A 19,720-nucleotide genomic window follows, 5' to 3' on the forward strand; every position below is an offset into this window, starting at 1 on the left:
TATTTTATTTTGACATAATAAATAATTAAAAAATAAAATATAATAAATATTTCTTCTTTTATTCTGACATAATAAATAATTAAAACATGTAAATATAAAGACTAATTAAATAATAAATTAAATTAAATTAATCAGATTAAAGTGTGTTTAATTTTAATATATGATATTTAAAACATAAACTTTTATAAATTATTTTTAAATTTAATTTACAAATTAATTAAAAATAAAATATGATTACTCGGATTTGGATCGAAATTGGATCAAAGGTCTATCTCTTAAAATAAAGAGGTTTCTTTTATTAATTGTCAATGTTAATTTTCAACATTAGATTGACATTTTAATAAAAAACTTGAAAGAGTTTGATGAATAATTTAATACAACACTCGAATTTATAGAAATCATTAAAAAAACTACATAACAATACTTACATTATTAATCTTGATTCCTTATTCGAAACATTACTTTACTATAAATTAATCAGTGTAAAATGAGTTTATTTTTAATATATGATATTTAAAACATAAATTTTTATAAATTTATTTTACAAATTAGTTAAAAGTAAAATATGATCACTCAAATTTAAATCGAAATTAGATAAAGTTCTATCCCTTGAAATAAAGAAATAGGTTTCTTTTATTTAATATTACATTAATTATGTCAATGAATCTGATATTTTAGTAAAAAAACTTGAAAGAATTTGGATGAATAATTTAATACAACACTTGAATTTTATAGACATCATTGAAAGACCACATAACAATACTTAGATTATTAGTCTCATTCCTTATTGGAAACATTATTTTACTATAAATTTTTATAATACTTTTCATTGTATTAATCTAAACAACTTAATTTCTTTTACTTTATTTTTCTTTCCTTTCATTTATTTTCTACTCCTTCGAATTCCATCACATCACAACCCAAGTTACAATCGTTACAACTTTATTTCCTTTCCTTTCCTTCCCTTTTCCACTCTTCAAATTCAAACACATCACAACACAAGTTACCGTCATCCCAACATTAACAGCAAACAACTAAGATTTTCATTATAAAAAGCAACCATTTCTGACTTAGCTAGCAAATCCAAAGACCGAAAACTGAAAACAATTAATATTCAGAGAAAACGTTTTCTTGAATGTCTTCTCGTTCTCTTTCTTCCATGGAATCTTGTAATAAAGTTCTCAAATATGTATCACTTTTGCTGATTCTTTTCCTCAGCCTTCATTTTTCAACCTCTGAAACTCTCAGTCCCTCACTTTTGCACCGTGTGATTACTGACACTAAAGTCCTACACAGCAATTTCACTGCTATATCAGAATTCAGAACGATCAACAGAAAAATTCTGGGTGACTGTTCTGCTTCAAATCCCTTTATCCGTGTGAATGTGACCTCAAATTCTAGCCTATCAGATGATGGGTTCGTGACAGTTACAGTCACCGGAGTTTCCAAACCTTCAGACGATGATTGGGTTGCCATGATCTCACCTTCCAATTCTGAGTAAGAAATTTCAGTCACATGCAATTCTGAACTTTTCACATTCATTCTTAAACTATTTCCAGCACTAACAAGTTTTTCTGTTTCATTAATCACGTTTGCACAGTGTTTCATCTTGTGTTCTAACAGAGTTTTTCTATCTGCAAACTGGTGATACAGCCAAACTTCCTTTGCTTTGCCACTATCCTATCAAGGTATACAGTAGTTTTCTTTTGCTTTCGATCGTTTTAACACTCCACATTATTCCTACCAGAGAAAAATGCTAATTTCGATTTTCTGCTCCATTTTTTAATATTATCTTTTGTTAAGCTTTTAAAATATAATTAAAAAAGTCCTCAATATGTTTTAAAACGTCAAAATTAATTAATGTATTTTGAAAGTTCACTGAAAATATAATATTTTTAATAAATTATTAAAAGATAAATTAATGTATTTTGAAAGTTCACTAAGAAGATACTATTTTAAAAATTATTAAAAAATTTGGACTGAGAAAGTCATTGTTAAAATTTTTTACAATATTAAACCACCTTAAAATATATATATTTTTTTAAATTATTTGATTAATAATATGGTTTTTATATTTAATGCTTTCATTTAATAGTATTAACTTTTTTTAAACCACCTTAAAACATTATGCTTAATCAATATTTAGTGCATGTATTTATTATTCTCATTTAATTGATTTAATTGTTGTGGCCCTTCCATTAATAGGCATTAACTTGCAAGATGTTTTAAAAATTGAGTTATCTTCTCCATCTAAAATGTGACAATTTTAATTTAGGTTTTAAAAGTACAAGATAATAAAATATTGACACGTGTCGTTAATGTGAATTTAATAAAAATGTCACACTATTATTATTTTTAAGTAAAACTCAATTAAATAAAAGATAAATATTAGCACTTCCCGAGGTTGACTAATTAAAGATTAAACGGACCAAGGAAAAAGAGTTGACAATGGTTTTTCATAAATTAAACATTTATGAAAAAAAGTCAACTTCAATGTTTCATTAATGGCAGTAACTTGATTTGTTGCCGCGTGCCACAAATCAAGCATAGAGACGCTCTTTCTTCTCGAGCACTGAGTTCGTGAAAATATGAAATACATTGTTCTAATAATAAATGATTGAACGAAAACGCAGGCACAGTACATGAGCAAAGATCCAAATTACCTCAGTTGCAAAAACAAAGAATGCAAGAAATATCAAAATGGGACATGCGTTGCCTCAACGTGCAGTGGTTCAATACAGTTTCATGTTGTGAATATCAGAAGTGACATTGAGTTTGTGTTCTTCTCTAGTGGATTCCTGAAACCCTGCCTTGTGGGAAGGTCCAAGCCTCTGAGTTTTTCTAATCCCATGAGTCCTCTCTATGGACATCTCTCAAGCATAGATTCATCTGGAACATCGGTAAGTATCACATTACTTTTTCTGTTAGTTGAAAATTCTATAGACTAAAGATGAAATTAACTTAGAACATATATACACTAGAATTAAAGTCAATTTACAATATATAAATGATTCGGTTTACGAGTTCGATGTTAGATTTTTTTCCATGGATAATTTCCAAGTTTAAAGCTTACGGCAAAGTTTAATCTTCAATCCTCACTAAATTGTTTGGTTAAGTTGGATGTAACTTGCTAGAAAACACTTTGATACTAAAATCTGTTTGTCCGAATACTTTGATAATAAATATGCAGTAAAAAAGTAATCAATTACCAAGATTTTAGAATTCTATTTATAAATTTTGAGATGAACTTCTAATTAATATAGGCCTAATTACGGTCCAAATAGCAATGACCTAAATTAGAGTTAACATAATTATTTTTATTATTAATCTTGTTTATGGTCCAACTGATCCGTCAATAGTTAGACCAAGAGATACATTAACTGCTCTGTCTGTGAGTGACCGGACGGTTATGCTGTATAACAAATTTTATCTTCTAAATCAATTTTATAAGATTGAGTTCGAGTTAAACTACATGAGATAATCTCTCTTCATTTATTCCCGGATGTGATTTGGTGTTGCAGATGAGACTAACATGGGTTAGTGGAGACATGAAGCCTCAACAAATCCAATATGCAAATGGAAAAACAGTTACTTCAACAGTTACTACATTTTCGAAAGCTGATATGTGCAGTGAGTGATAGATTTACTTTAGTCTTGTTTTATATATGCTTCTCCATAAAGTTTAATTTGAAGCATCACCACCATAAATTGAGAGAAGTCAACTTTTCTAACAGTTTTACCATTATTTTTCGTTTCCATTTGAAATTAATAGGTTCAGTAGTGCCTAGTCCTGCTAAGGATTTCGGATGGCATGATCCAGGGTACATTCATTCAGCAGTAATGACTGGCCTTGCCCCTTCAAGGAAATTCCCATACAGATATGGAAGGTATGAACTTTATGGGATAAATTGAGGTTGTGATTTGAGAAAGTCTATATTCTGCATTTTACATAATTTAATAGTCTGAATCATTAGAAAGTGTTTTTAAACTGAATCTCTGTGAAATAGTATAAAAAGACATTGACTAGTAGGCTACTTGAGGAATACTATGGAATGTATACCTGAACATCTAGAATTTGTATTTGTAAGTATTTCAAGAAATGAGATTTAGCTTATTAGATAGGTTGTTTTTTCTTCTGCCTATGGTCCAGTAACTCTGTTGGTTGGAGTAAGCAAATCATGTTTAAAACTCCACCAGTTGGAGGATCAAATGAGCTCAGATTCATTGCATTTGGTGATATGGGAAAGACTCCTCTTGATGCCTCAGAAGAACACTACATTCAGGTAAATTGCTGCTTCAAATATATTAACATTTATATTTTAGATTCATATTGAGATAAGCTACTATGATTTGGCTTGTGGTGAAAGGTTAAGGTATTTTGTATTGAGCAGCTGTTGTTTTGTTTTTCAAACAGCCAGGAGCACTTTCTGTGATTAAAGCCATAGCCAAGGATGTAGATTCCAAGAATATAGATTCAATCTTTCACATTGGAGATATAAGCTATGCAACAGGTTTTCTTGCAGAATGGGAATTCTTCTTTCACCTTATCAACCCAGTAGCTTCCAGAATTTCTTATATGACAGCAATAGGGAACCATGAGAGGTATGTCCTCCACATGAATGATAAAAGTTCCCTTAAAATCATTACTTAATTTCCTGTAAAATTATGGATTTCTTAGCACTTCAAGTTTAATGCACGTTATTGATTTGCTTATATACACCTAATTGAATAACAAGCATTGTAGATTTATGGAAAAGAGGAAAAAAAATGTTATGGTATCATTTTCTGAACTCCCTTTTTGTACTCAGGGATTATATAAGTTCAGGTTCAATGTATATCACTCCTGACTCTGGTGGGGAATGTGGTGTACCTTATGAAACATACTTTCCAATGCCAACTTCAGCAAAGGATAAGCCTTGGTACTCTATTGAACAGGGAAGTGTTCATTTCACAGTAATATCAACTGAGCATGACTGGTCAAAGAATTCTGAGCAGGTAGCGTGAGTGAAGTCACTGTTCTGTTTCCTATTGTTGGAAATCTTATGTCGACTAGAGATAAGACCAATTTAGAATATATAAGTGGGTGAAAACATCGTTTTACAAGCCGGTTTTATGGATTGAGTTAGGCTTAAATTCCACCTCTTAACATGTTATCAAAGTTAGGTTAGAGCCTATCCTAGTGATATTTGTTGTTTATTGGACATATTGTTTTACCTGCTATCAAACCGTCCATTAATGTCTAGTCTCACTTTCGAGATGTATATATCTTGGCGTGAGGAGAGTGTGTTGAAAGTCCCACGTTGACTAGAGATAAAACCGATTTAGAGTATATAAGTGGGTGCAAACCTCATATTCCAAACTAGTTTTACGAGATTGAATTAAGTTTAAAGTCCATTTCTTAATATTTATAATTATACTTCAACTGAACAGTTACGTAATAATTTGTTCAGTTACATAATAATATGTGTAACTTCACCTATTGCAGTATGAGTGGATGCGAAAGGACATGGCATCAGTTAATAGACAGAAAACTCCTTGGCTGATCTTCACAGGGTAAGTAATTTGTGCACATTTTTACAGAATTGGTTGTTCCAACTTCATGCAATTATTGGATCCATCTTTTAAGCATATATGCATGACATGTTCATCTGCAGACATAGACCGATGTACACCTCTAGCCACTCATTTTTGAATTCTGGTAGCAAGTTTATTGACACTGTGGAGCCATTGCTGTTTCAAAATAAGGTCAGCAAATCAAGCTCCTTAGATTTTGTATACACTTCATTGACTTTCACATTGACATTGACAAGACATAGTTGTAACAATTCACCGTATTTTGCAAATGAAACAGGTTGACTTGGCTCTCTTCGGCCACACACATAATTACGAGAGAACTTGCTCTGTATTTCAAAATGAATGTAAAGCTTTGCCTACAAAAGATAAAAATGGAGTAGACAAATATGATGGAAGAAATTACAGTGCCCCTGTGCAAGTTGTTATTGGCATGGCTGGCTTTACTTTAGACAAATTTTCAACTAATGTGATTATTTCTTCAACATATTCTTTCCTTCTCAATCCTCTATACACATATATATGTTCAGGATTGTGCTTCTTAGTTTTAACAAAGCAATCAAAATTTATGTTTTCTTGCATCTACAGGATAAGAGTTGGAGCCTGAAAAGGATTTCAGAATTTGGTTATTTAAGAGTATATGCTACAAGGAATGATTTAAACGTGGAGGTTAGTATTTTACATAGAAAATTATAAGTCCCTCATAAAACAATTGGATGGTCTTTTAAGAGAGGGTTAATTGGAAATGATATAATTTAACACTTATGAGATATCAATCCACTAAAAAAAGAAAAAGGACTGATATCATCTTTAACTAAAAATCTTAAAAATAATAAATTTATGAATCTTAAATTTCTGCTATAACAATAATTCATAATAGAACTTACTCTTCAAATATTGGAAAATTTCTCATTTAACTTGTCTCAATTCTTGTAATTAGAATTTCAAATGTGAGTTTGTTCCACATTAAATAAAAATGAAAAAGTAGAGTAACATATAAAGGTAATTCATTACTTTAAAATTTTTTATAAAGAGTAGTGTCAATCTTTTATATGATTAGACTCATCTTTCATTAATATTGTATATCTCTAGTGAACCTCTTCCTCCATAAACCCAACACCTCATTTTATGTTTTTACAAATTATCAAACTTCATATTAATTCAACCCTTATTATGTTTCCTTCATTTGTCAACTTCAAAATTTTTACATTTTCCAAGCATATTCGAGGTCAAGAACAAAGCACCCTGATATTTAGGCATATTATTTTCATTTCTGATTTTGTGTCTCTAATGATGTTTTTAATCTTGAATTTTGGAAGAAGCATAATAAATTCAAATTATATTGACTATTATTTACTTTATTGTAGTTTGTCGTCTCAAATACAACACAAGTTAAAGATAGTTTTCGAATTACAAAGTGACACATCTCTCAAGAGTAGAGGGTATATTATAGACAAAGAGCATACAAAAAACACATGCAGGTGTTATTGAAAGGTGACTAGATCTAAACATAGGAACAACTTTTCACTCCTTATAGTGTATATGATCCTAATTTTGCACAACATATACAAGATGAAGTGTAATAGTAAGTTCTAATTATCATTGTAAGAATTACAAAATATCATATAATTATAATAAACAAGGCAAGCAAAAGGACTTTGATTATTTCGTTGTGGCTTATAATGAGTATTTAACATTGCTTGAGTACTCTTACCATATGCTTCCACAAGGAACTCATCATTCATGTTCAAGGCATTATAAGAAAGTGTAAATAGATACCAAGATTTTAATTGAGGAAATATATTGAAAATATAATAATCTTTACAAAATAAATAAGTGTTTTATAGCCTTCATAATTCTTATTCAATTTAAATGGACTTTTTTTTATATTAACAATTTGAAATTTCTTGATCCATCATATCTTATCCAGTGGTTTTGTTTAGATTATTAGAATATATTAATTTCGTCCAACTTTTCTTTTTATTTAAAAGTTAATTTTAAATTAAATTAAAAAAATATAGAATTAAAAAGTTATAAAATGTTTCATATCATATTATTTATTTATAGCTTGGAAACCGATTTTAAACTAAGCATTATTTGATAATTTAAATTTTTTTACTGTGTATCTTGTCCAGCAAATAAGGTACATGTATAAAAACTTAAACATTAGTAAAAATTTAGTTTTAAAAATTGTTTTAATGGTAATAGAAATAAAAAAAATATTAAAATCACTTTTGCAAAACTTTTAACTTTTAAAAATGTAAATGTTGATTTAATAGTAAAATATTTTAGACGATTTTCAAATTATAAATAAAATATTGATTAAATACATTTAATATTAATTATAAATGATAAAAATATTAAAATAATTATTTAATTGTATTCAGACGATTTTCAAATTATAAAGAAAATATTGATTATATACATTTAATACTCATTATAAACGATAAAAGCATTGAAACTATTGTTTAATTATATTTTGAAATATAAAAACTTTAATACAAGAAGTCCTTAGGAAAAGAAAAATAATAAATAAAGTAATATTGAGTTTATGTTGAAGAAGATAAAAAATATATAATAATAATTGTATACATCCATCATAATATAATTAAAATATAAGAATAAAACAAAAACAATATAAATATGCGTCAACGGGAGGGAAGTTTAACTTAAAAATAAAACTCTTATAAGTAGTTCAAAAGCTTTAGCTGTTCTAAAGGCTCTTTACTTTCATCATTCTTCTAAAGGCTCTTTACTTTCATCATTCTTCTAAAAAAAAGACAGAAACTAGCAAACAATATAAAAAAAAATTATGTAAAAAAATTCCATGCTAAAATAAAAACTTACAAATATAATAAAACATTCACTAATAATAATTAATTGATATACTATAAGGTAAACAACACAAAAATACTTCAATAAATACCTAACTAAACAACATATAAAACTTCAATATATGATATATCTAATAAAATATTTTTTTTCCAAACTAGTTTCTTTACATAAACTTACATATTCTTTTCTTTTTCATTCTTTTTTTAATGACTTTTTTATTTTCTAATTTCTTTCCATTAAAAATCTCGAAATAAAGATTAATCATCAAAACAAAGAAAACGTGTATTCCGTACAAAAACAATTTCATCGCAATCAATGAAATTTTAACAAAGGAACTTAATATAAGATTGAGGAGATGTATAAACTATTATAAATTTGATAATATAATTTTGATTTTCTGAATAAAAAAAAAGAAAACTCATTTTAGAGATAAATTAATTAAATACTTCACTAATACAATGCTAAAATCATATTAGCTATACCAAATACTTTATTTATGACAAAACAAAAATGTGATCAATTCCCATTATTCATTAATGCTAATAAAGTGGCATTAGTTGTTTTTTTTTCAGCACAAAAAGAAGTTATTTCTTCTTTCTTTCTAAAAAGTTTAGTTTGACTTTTCAATTCTGACAACACGACTCCAACTGTATATTACAAGTATTTATGTTCACACAGCTTTGCTTCCGGCACTATGAAATTATAGGTTCTTACGCTTCTTTTTTAAGGTTTCAAATCAATCATCAAACGTTGTTGCTTTCTTCTCTTCCATCTATCCAATTATTTATGTTAACCTCACTTACGTTCAAGCAAACTGTTTCGGTAATTGCAAGCTCAAAAATAGCTTAAATAACTTAGAAAAAAGAAACACTACTGCATTGCCAAACAGCACAACGTGATATACCATCATAACTTATTAATACACATGAAAATGAATAAAGAGAAGGAAACAAACATATCTATAAAAACCTCACGTGAACTAAAAATAAAATTAATTTAAAATATATAAATAAATACAAATAATTAGATTTAAAAATCCACTTATTAACGCATATTCTTACCAAAAAAACAAACGAAGCATCAACCGACGAATTAAAACTCTTGTATCCTCGAACGAACCACTACGTATTCTCGAACGAATCACCACGTTCTCTTTTCCAATAGAGTATGGTATTAGATGCTTATGCTTATAAGAAGGTATACATCGCAATCATCTAACTAATTAGCATGATTAATCAGATTAAGGAAGCAAACAGATTAGAAGATTTTCCTTATAAATATAAACATTTCTCTTGTGAAAACAAGTCGTAAATTCTCACTCCCACTTCACATTTCCCTCTTTTTCACCGTCTTTCGTCATTCTCTCAATTCTCCAACCTTCCATTCAAATCACCATAACCTCCACCACTTTTTGTTTAACATTGTTTATGTAAGTTTATGCCAAATATCAGTTGTTTTTTCCACAGACACGTTTTTACGCATTTGTGTACATCTTGAAATGGATTTCTTTGCTATGAGTATACGTATGCTGCCATCATGGTGCGTTTTTGTTGTGTTCGTGAAAGATTTTCTTCGTTTAGTTTAGTTTTTGTGAAATGATCTTTGTGGTCCAGGTGAGAGGCTTTTGGAAGTGTATCTTGGAGAGTGGGAGCAATGCGTAGATGATGTGTTTGTGGAATTGCTTTATTAAGTGTTACTGTATTCAAGCAGTGCTGCAAGGATGGCTCTGCATTGAAACCCACACGCGCAGATCTTCCTCATGAGTGAGCAGACCGAGAGAGAGAGAAGAGAACACATTTGGAAAACGAAAAGGGGTATTTTGGGAAAAGAAAAAAGGAAGTGTTAAAGGCGAGTGCATGTTATTTAAGAGAGGGAAAGTTGGGAAGATCTTATTTTCTTTCTTGGAAAGGAAAGCCTTATGCATAACTTGCAAATTTGTGTTTCTTCAATGGAGTTTTGTAATCGAATTATCCTCAAACATGTTTCCATTTTACTGGTTTTTTTCCTTAGTTTTTCGACCTCTAAAACTGTCACTCCCTCGCTTCTGGACTTGGTGGTTACCAACACCACAGTCCTACACCGCAATTTCACTGCACTATCAGAATTCAGAATGATAAACAGACGAATTTTGAACGATTGCTCTGCTTCAAATCCCTTCCTCGAAGTGAATGTCGATTCGAATTCCACTCTATCGGATGATGAATTTGTGAGAGTTACAGTCACAGGGGTTTCTAATCCTTCAGACGGTGATTGGGTTGCCATGATCTCTCCTTCAAATTCTGAGTAAGAATTTGTTCATCTGATGAGTTATATATGAATAGATAATGATAATGGAGTTGTAACCTTGCTCTTCATCATCTTCATCATCATTATCTTGCTATTATTTATTGCTCATATCAATTCTTCAAATTCCAATAACAACAATTTGGTTTTGTTGATGCACAGTGTGAAATCTTGTGTGCTGAATGAGTTGTTCTATCTGCAAACTGGTGATACGGCCAAACTTCCTCTGTTATGCCACTACCCTGTCAAGGTATGTTCATCAACACATGAACTTACTATTTTACTTTTCTTTCTCTGTTTTCCTTTACATTATTTTAATGCTCCATTTTTGTCACAGCCATTTTCTTTCATTAGAGGTCATTAATTTATTGTTCCCATTTTCTGCTTGCTTAAAATATCCTATGAATAGAAACAAAATAAATAAACAAACAAGCATCGTGCATTCATTCAATGCTCATAGCGAGACTCATAAATGCCACACCTATTATTTGGGTAATACCAGTGAAAAATTTGCTCCTTTGGCAAATTAATACTTTGGTATTCCTTTTCAACTACCTTATTTTCAACCAGTCCTTGTGATTTCTGTATAGGTTAATAAAACCTAGTTATGTCCTAAAAGATTCATCGTTCATATTTTGATAAAAATTTCAATATATATATATATATTGAGTGATTAAATATTGGTGTATTTTCCTTACGAAATGTTATATTGTTAATAATTTTATATAAAAAATTATTTGTTGTTTTTATAGTTATTCGTGTTAAATTTTGTTCAAGAAAATAACAATAAAAAAATATCAAATCATTCATATAGATGATTTGGCGGAATATCACATCAAGTATCACTTGACACAAAGGTAATTAGCATCATCAATAGAAAAAAAATGGAAATAATAACGAAATATCCTTCTCTGAGGTTGATTATTTAAAGAATAATGAGAGAAAAAAAAACATCAAAATTATATTCATAAATGAAATATTTTTGAAAAAACTTTCAATTCCCACTATTCATAATGTCAGTAAGCTGGCATTAATTATTTTTGCTGCCTTTGCCACGTACCACAAATCATGCTCAGAGACTTTGTTTCTTTTTTATATGTTTAGTTTGACTTTTTCCTATTGGCTAGTGGCAAATACTCAAACTCCAACTTGGTGGTATCTATTTTCACACTGAGAAAGTTCATGAATTTTTAATTCTTTTTAAAGTTTCATGTTAATTGATATACATGCTTTATAAGATTTTATTTTAATAATATTTTTTTCGTTGGAAGTAAGACTATTTTTGAATGAAAAGTACATTTTATTAATATGATCCAAGAATTTAAAATTCAAATTTTAAATTTTATATCATGTTCGTAATAAAAGTTGAAAAATCTTTCTTGAAAATTTTATAGCATTCTTTATGTTTTTATCTCGGAAGTCTCATAAAAAAATTTATTTTGCCAAATTATTATTAAGACATCTTTATCATTATGAAAGAATTTTATCATATTTACACATTAGTTTTTCATTTTTAAAATTTAGAATTTTATTCAAGACTTGTAATCTTAAATTTCATATTATATTAGCATATTTTAATAAAGAGATTTAAGTCACAAATATTGTAAAATTTGGATCTTAAAATCTAGATATTAAATTTATTAGTCAGATACGATTCTAAAATAAAGATATTTTTTTATATGGTGGATGATATTTTAACATCCTTCAAATAAAATATAAGCAACAAATAAATTAATATTTTCTTTAATTTTTAAACTTATACCAGTATATACTATTATATTATTAAAACGAGTGGTAAAGTGGGTTTCTTCTTTTTTATGTATGAAAATATCATTTTTGTTTTTACGTTAGACCTTCTATATCCAATGTTCACGTGTATTTTTTTCAATGTTCGCCACTGCTTTTACACTATACATGAACATTACTTGGACGTTTCTTAAAGATTTCAATTCTAAATCCATAACGTGGTTGCTTTGTCTTCTTCCATTGCATCTATCTCTAATATTGTAACATAATTCATCTATTAAATTATTTAGCCTAAACAAATGAACGACTGGGAAAAGATGGTCTCATATAGAAACACGTATAAATATTAAAATGGGTTTTGGTAATACTAATTAGTCAGTAAAAGGCTTAATAAAATATTTATATGATTAAATATTTTTTTAAATATTTATTTATAAGTATATATACAAATAAATTTTACAAATTAAAATTTTAAAAAAATATAAAAGAATTAAAAAAAAGTGACGGATCAACTGCCAGTTTGTCGGCAATTACAATTTATGATTATTTTTTGGTGACGGACCAATCCAGTTTAACTCATTTTTGGCATGTCAAAAGTGGACGGGCCAAAAAGAGTCACCTCATCATAAATATTATTTTTTTCTGATTTTAATTCTCAACCATTCATAAATTTTGAAGGTTTTATTAAAGTGAGAAAATTTAATTTTCAATGTGGTCAGTGTACATATATTTATCGTTGAATTAATTAAAACAATTATAAATATAATTTTTAAAGCAATTATCATAAAGAATCAAGGATATTCGTTTTGGGCCTTGTTTCTTTCACACTTTCAATACCACATCTTAATAAATAGTGATATCCAATCTTGTCTCTTGCTTAATAATCAGAAAATGTGTCTTACACATTTACACCAAAACAGATAAAAGAAAAAAAATGAAGGTATCAATTTTATCCATGCGTCAAAATCAGGTATATTGATGTGAAAATAAATAATGTTTGTATTTGATTCCTTCTGTGATGGCTTTACACACACACATAAATATTGGAAAAAAACATTTATCTTCGGATTAAATCCCAGAGGGTTTGGAATTATCAAATTTAAGGAAAACATACATAAAAGTTACATAAAGATTCTTCTGTCAACAAAAATAAAATAAAATTGAGGTGTATTTATGTGCAAGTGGAACCAACCACGCATTCAGGCCACCCGAAAAAAAATTAAAATAAAATAAAAAGTTCAAATGTCAGTATGTAAAATCTGTGAATGAAATGAAATCTCACCTTTAGTTATTTTAATTTAAATTATCTATGATTTAGTTTTTCTCTAACCCTTTTTAGTTATCTATTTGTATATCAAATTATATAATAATACTTTTTGTCTTTTTCATTTCTTTCTATGACATCATTAATTATATCTCATTTCGTATCCTTTCTTTTTTTTTCTCTATTTCTCTCGTCTGTTTTGAAATTTGTTATACAAGTAATATTTTTATTTTTAAAATTAAACTAGCTTGGCCTCTTTATCGGTTTTTATCCGAAACCTTGTTGCCTCCCTAAACATCCGAGTATTTATGATGGATTTTTTTATAGAATAATTTAAAGTTTATAAAAAAATTGTTAAATTTTGAAAACAATTTGAAGTATTTCATAATTTATAAGATCGGAATTTGGAAAGGAAAAATTACAAGATGTTACAATTGTGCTCTTTACAAGGCAATGTCAAATAGACGTGACACAATCTGTTATTGTTATTGCAAGCTAAACATTAGAATTATCATTTTCACCCAGGATGTACGCATTTGGTTAATTTATTTAGTTTCAGGCAAGGAAGGAATAAAGGCATATTCTTACTCGTAATTAGTTAATAATATATTATTCTTCTACCTCATTATCTTGTCTCCCTTGCAAGTGTTGTTAATAATTATAAACATGGATTCGTAGGTTTTCGCACATAAACATGTGAAATGCCTCCTTTTGGCACTGTCTGCAACAAAATTCTGACATAAACCTGTTCCTTTTTTTTTTTCTTTTTTTGTATTAATATTGTGATGTACGTTAATATGCTTTTGACGGATAGTCCAAAAGCAGAAAAATTGGACAATTGGACAATCTTGAAAACAACAAGATGAATATATGAATCATAGTGAATGAATTCCTCAATAATGCACAAGAAAGTTCTAACATTCATGATTAGTACTCTGAAAATGGGGTTTGGACAATAATCTTTGGTATTACTTGAGTGTGTGTTCATCTAAGGGAGCCTTCACCAATCTCAATTTTTCCTGAAAAACAAAATAAAATGGAAATTAAAAGATTTTTTAATTTATTAATCAATTCTGATATGTACAATCGGATTAACAAAAACGCAGGCACAGTACATGAAAAATGATCCAAACTACCTCAGTTGCAAAAACAAAGAATGCAAGAAATACCAAGATGGGAAATGCGTTATATCAACGTGCAGTGGTTCAATACAATTTCATGTCATCAATATTAGAAGTGACATTGAGTTCGTGTTCTTCTCTGGTGGATTCCTGAAACCCTGCCTTGTAGGAAGGTCCACGCCTTTGAGTTTTGCTAATCCCAAGAGGCCACTCTATGGCCATCTATCAAGTATAGATTCAACTGGAGCATCAGTGAGTACCAAGCTACTTTTTCTTCTTCAAATATTCTTTGTCGTTTATTCTGAAATGTGATTTGGAGCTGCAGATGAGATTGACATGGGTTAGTGGAGACAAGGAGCCTCAGCAAATCCAATATGCAAATGGAAAATCAGTTACTTCAACAGTCACTACATTCTCACAAGCTGATATGTGTAGTGAGTGATAGCTTTACTTTAGTTTTCCTCACTCATAAATAAGTATGCACTTTATGTATTTGACATAATTCTCAATCATAGTTTGCTAACAAATAATTATGAGTGATGTATTATGAATCCGTAAATATGCTTCTGTATTTAGTTTAAAATGAAGCATTACCATAAATTAAGTGAAGTAGTGTTTTACATTATTTTGATAGGAGTATTGATAAAAAAAACATTTGTAATCGGTTTCGATTTGAAATTGACAGGTTCAGCGCTGCCCAGTCCTGCTAAGGATTTCGGATGGCATGATCCGGGATACATCCATTCAGCACTTATGACAGGACTAAAGCCTTCAAGCCCATTTTCCTACAAATATGGAAGGTATTAACTTTATGGGAAAAATTGAAAATATAGTTTGAGAAAGTATCTCTTTAGCCATCTAGACGCATTAATAATCCTATCCGAAAGATCACCATTAGGATCCTTTTAAAAGTAGTACATTCAGAGTCCCAAAAATATAAAGAGTATTTTCAGAAACTTTGTTTAAAGCATTTCTCTAAACCAGTACTAAGTGATTCAATAACCACTCAAATCTCAATGATATCCTCCTCAATTGTAAATCTCTCTCACTATGTGTGTAGGATCCTTTGCATAATAGATCCTAAGTAAATTTGACTCAACCTAAAATATTAAATAAATAGACATGTGAATCTTTCTCACTTAAATGTTGTTCAACGAAGCTATTCTATTTCGCACTTGAACCTTAAGATTTGAGATTTAACTCATTAAAAAAGCTAATTTCCCTCCTGCTTATGGTCCAGTGACTCGGTTGGTTGGAGTGAAGAAATTCAGTTTTCAACTCCACCAGCTGGAGGATCGGATGAGGTCAGATTCATTGCATTTGGTGATATGGGCAAAACTCCTCTCGATGCTTCCAAAGAACACTACATTCAGGTAGAACTGCTACTTCAAACATTTTACCATTTAGATTTTATATGCTATGCATATGATATGCGCACTAAGTTAGGATTTGGCTACTGGGGACATCTCCTGTCTTGTTTTTCAAATAGCCCGGAGCTCTTTCAGTGATTAAAGCTATAGCCGAAGATGTAAATTCCAAAAAGGTAAATTCAGTGTTTCACATCGGAGACATAAGCTATGCGACAGGTTTTCTAGCAGAATGGGATTTCTTCCTTCACCTTATCAACCCAGTAGCTTCCAGGCTTTCTTATATGACAGCAATAGGGAATCATGAGAGGTATTTCATTCATATTAACACAATTCTGTGCAGCGAATGTTTTCCTCTAGTATACCTTACTTGAAGAGTTTATACAAAAGTTCACACAAAATCATTACTTAATTTCCTGTACATTTCTAAACTCTTTGTTTTCACTCAGGGATTACGTAGATTCTGGTTCAGTATATATTACTCCTGACTCTGGTGGGGAATGTGGAGTACCGTATGAAACATATTTCCCAATGCCAACTTCAGCAAAAGATAAGCCTTGGTACTCTATAGAACAAGGAAGTGTTCATTTCACAGTAATATCAACTGAGCATGATTGGTCAGAAAATTCTGAGCAGGTAAAATGAGGGAAGCCACTATTATGTTTCTTTTATCTTTAGTTCGATTGAATGGTTACATAATATGTGTATCTTCCCCGTTGCAGTATGCGTGGATGCAAAAGGACATGGCATCGGTTAATCGACAGAAAACTCCTTGGCTAATCTTCATGGGGTAAGTATGCACATTTTTAAAGAATTGCTTGCCCCAAATTCACATCATTGGATCTATCTATGAAGCATATTATGCATGACATTTTAACGTGCAGACATAGACCGATGTACACTTCTCACCAGGGATTGTTATCCTCTGAAAACAAATTTAATGAAGCTGTGGAACCATTGCTATTTCAAAATAAGGTTAGAAAATCAAGCTTCTTAGATCTTGTGTATAGTTCATTGACATGTTTGTGGTAAGTGACGGTAATGTGAAAACGAAATAGGTTGACTTGGCTCTTTTCGGCCATGTACATAATTATGAGAGAACTTGTTCCGTGTTTCAACAAAAATGTAAAGCCATGCCTACAAAAGATAAAAATGGAATGGATACATATGATGGCCGAAATTACAGTGCTCCAGTGCAAGTTGTCATTGGCATGGCTGGCTTCACCTTGGACAACTTTTCAAGCAATGTAATTATCTTTTCTTTTCTTCTCTTCTCAATCCTCCACACTTCACATATTTTCTCTCTGTGCAAGAAAATTACATAATATAATGTTTTAAAATATACATCCATATCTTCAAGATAGTGGTTATAATTTTTACTAAGAAATCACATTTTATGTTTTCTTACATATATAGGTTGAGAGCTGGAGCCTGAAAAGGATTTCCGAATTTGGTTATCTAAGAGCACATGCTACAAGAAAGGACTTAAGCCTAGAGGTTAGTTCTTACTCTCTTGTATTCTACTCTCACTCGCTTACATAGTTACAGGAAATAAACAGACTTTATTTGTTTTTTAACCCATTCATTTTTCATCTGTTTCCATATTTCTATATATCGATAAAGGATTTATTTGTGGATTCCTTTCTGTGCACTCTGTTTTCTTTAGAAAAGATCCAAAAGAAAAAAGAAAGAAGAAATAGGCATCTGTTTAAGCAATAAACAATCACAGAACAAGAACAAAGAGAAAAAGTATTAGTCACATGATGTCTAAATTATTTCTTCCATTGGCAAATTGCAACAATAATACGTAGTTCTACAGTTCACTTTTTAAGACTATCCAACTCAGTAACGTTTCTTGCATGCCAGTATTTTATGTGGACATCAACCTATCTCCATATAAGTATAAAGATGAATGATTTCCTCTTTCAGAACAAAAAATTAATGTGGCACCCATTATATTTCCTCCATTTGTCATCTTCCAAATTTTTGAAAAAAAAAATAGATGCAATAGATCTTAAACTATACAACAGAATCCATTTTAAATAGCGAAAGGCAATAAATATATATAAAATTATATTCTAAAAAATCTTATTATAATAAAATATTTCTAAAATTGTAAAAATTATAATTAAATTAATAAATGAATAAAAAATTGTAAAAAAAATCTCAAGAGATCATGATACTATAAAATATCATGAGATAACATCTTTATATATATCTTATATTTCTATGGCAAATTTTTACTTTTGCCAAACATGCTCCAGTCAGAATGAAAGCATCTTGACTTTAAAGCTGCGAGTGAAGTGAAATTACCATTCTTTATTTGATATTATTTTCAGTTCTGATTTGATGTCTTTAAAATGGCTTCATACCTCTAAACTTTTTATTTTATTTTAAGCATTGGAAGAAACATATTATATACAAAATACATTGACTCTTATCTACTTCATTGTAGTTTGTCGTCTCAAATACAAAAGAAGTTATGGACAGTTTCCACATTACAAAGTGATAGCTCATTCAAGAAACAGAGCATACGTAAGTGAAGGCTATATTATAGATAGAGACCATACAGATAGAAACAACATCATATGTTTGTGAAAGACAAAGAAGATATGGACGTAGGAGCAATTTCTCACTCTTTATAATGTATAGAACTGTAATTTTACACAAATTATATACAAGATAGGGTGTAATAGTAAGTTCCAACAGTCATTGTAAGCATTACGTACTATCAAATCATGTAGTAAAATGGGTATCATATGATCATAGTTCATAATGAAAAGCGCAAGCATGCATGTTCAAACTCGTTGTCATTGTTTCTTCCTGGCTGATAATTAGCATTAAGCAATGCTAGGAGTACTTTTAGGAAGTACCTCAATAAGCTATTGTGGAATTCATCATTGATCTTACAAAGAAGATGGAACTTTTTATATGAAAAATTCTCAAAGGGGAAGTATACAATTAAGCAAGTAGTAATCACCAAAAAAACACTTAAAGCCTAATAATCCTCATTCAATACGAATCGACTTTGTTTTCTGTCATCAATTTGAATTGACCTGATTCAGTAACTTGATATTTTTATGATTCCTTTGGGCCACATAATAATTTTTGTCCAAAGCATTAATGTTTTTTCTTTGTACAGTACCACCAAAACACACCCCCTGTGGATCAAGAAAGAAATCGAAACAGATATTACACTTTCCCCTATTGGTAATGATTTATAGACTCAAATATTAAATCTTCGCATAGAACTTTTTTGGAATCAATTTGACCCAAAACTCGTTCTAATTTTTTTTCCATCCAAGTTATTTATTTATTTTGTATAATTAAAAAATTTGATAAAAGCAAGTGATTATTTGTTCAAAATAAACCCCTTCATTGCTAAAAACGACAGCTAAATTAATTAAACCATTTTATACGAACCCTTTTCATTCATTCATTCCTCAAACCCAAGTCAGAAAGTGAGGTGTGAAACGACCATGACATAACCATGTCTTTTATGAATATAGAATATAGAGATAAGAGAAAATTAA

General features: G+C 29.6%; 2 protein-coding genes across 2 annotated transcripts; both read left to right on the plus strand.

Annotated features, from left to right (window-relative positions):
* Nucleotides 1-1,105: 1,105 nt before the first annotated feature.
* Nucleotides 1,106-7,210, plus strand: LOC124831515 (putative inactive purple acid phosphatase 27). The gene is made up of 13 exons (XM_088110465.1): nucleotides 1,106-1,497; nucleotides 1,601-1,688; nucleotides 2,634-2,900; nucleotides 3,522-3,630; nucleotides 3,773-3,887; nucleotides 4,151-4,283; nucleotides 4,415-4,602; nucleotides 4,809-4,995; nucleotides 5,486-5,553; nucleotides 5,655-5,745; nucleotides 5,852-6,040; nucleotides 6,160-6,240; nucleotides 6,939-7,210. Exons 1-13 carry the CDS (start codon nucleotides 1,136-1,138, stop codon nucleotides 6,990-6,992), a joined length of 1,932 nt encoding a protein of 643 aa, XP_087966591.1. The 5' UTR covers nucleotides 1,106-1,135; the 3' UTR covers nucleotides 6,993-7,210.
* Nucleotides 7,211-9,687: 2,477 nt separating this feature from the next.
* On the plus strand, nucleotides 9,688-18,992 carry LOC124821935 (putative inactive purple acid phosphatase 27). Its single transcript, XM_088109282.1, has 14 exons — nucleotides 9,688-9,835; nucleotides 10,020-10,689; nucleotides 10,852-10,939; nucleotides 14,806-15,072; nucleotides 15,146-15,254; nucleotides 15,506-15,620; nucleotides 16,061-16,193; nucleotides 16,310-16,497; nucleotides 16,637-16,823; nucleotides 16,910-16,977; nucleotides 17,072-17,162; nucleotides 17,246-17,434; nucleotides 17,604-17,684; nucleotides 18,643-18,992. The coding sequence occupies exons 2-14, from the start codon at nucleotides 10,325-10,327 to the stop codon at nucleotides 18,694-18,696; spliced, it is 1,935 nt and encodes a 644-aa protein (XP_087965408.1). The 5' UTR covers nucleotides 9,688-9,835; nucleotides 10,020-10,324; the 3' UTR covers nucleotides 18,697-18,992.
* Nucleotides 18,993-19,720: the final 728 nt, after the last annotated feature.

The sequence above is a fragment of the Vigna umbellata genome, chromosome 3 (assembly GCF_029865625.1).
Source record: "Vigna umbellata cultivar VRB3 chromosome 3, Vumbellata_1.0, whole genome shotgun sequence".
NCBI lineage: Eukaryota > Viridiplantae > Streptophyta > Magnoliopsida > Fabales > Fabaceae > Vigna > Vigna umbellata.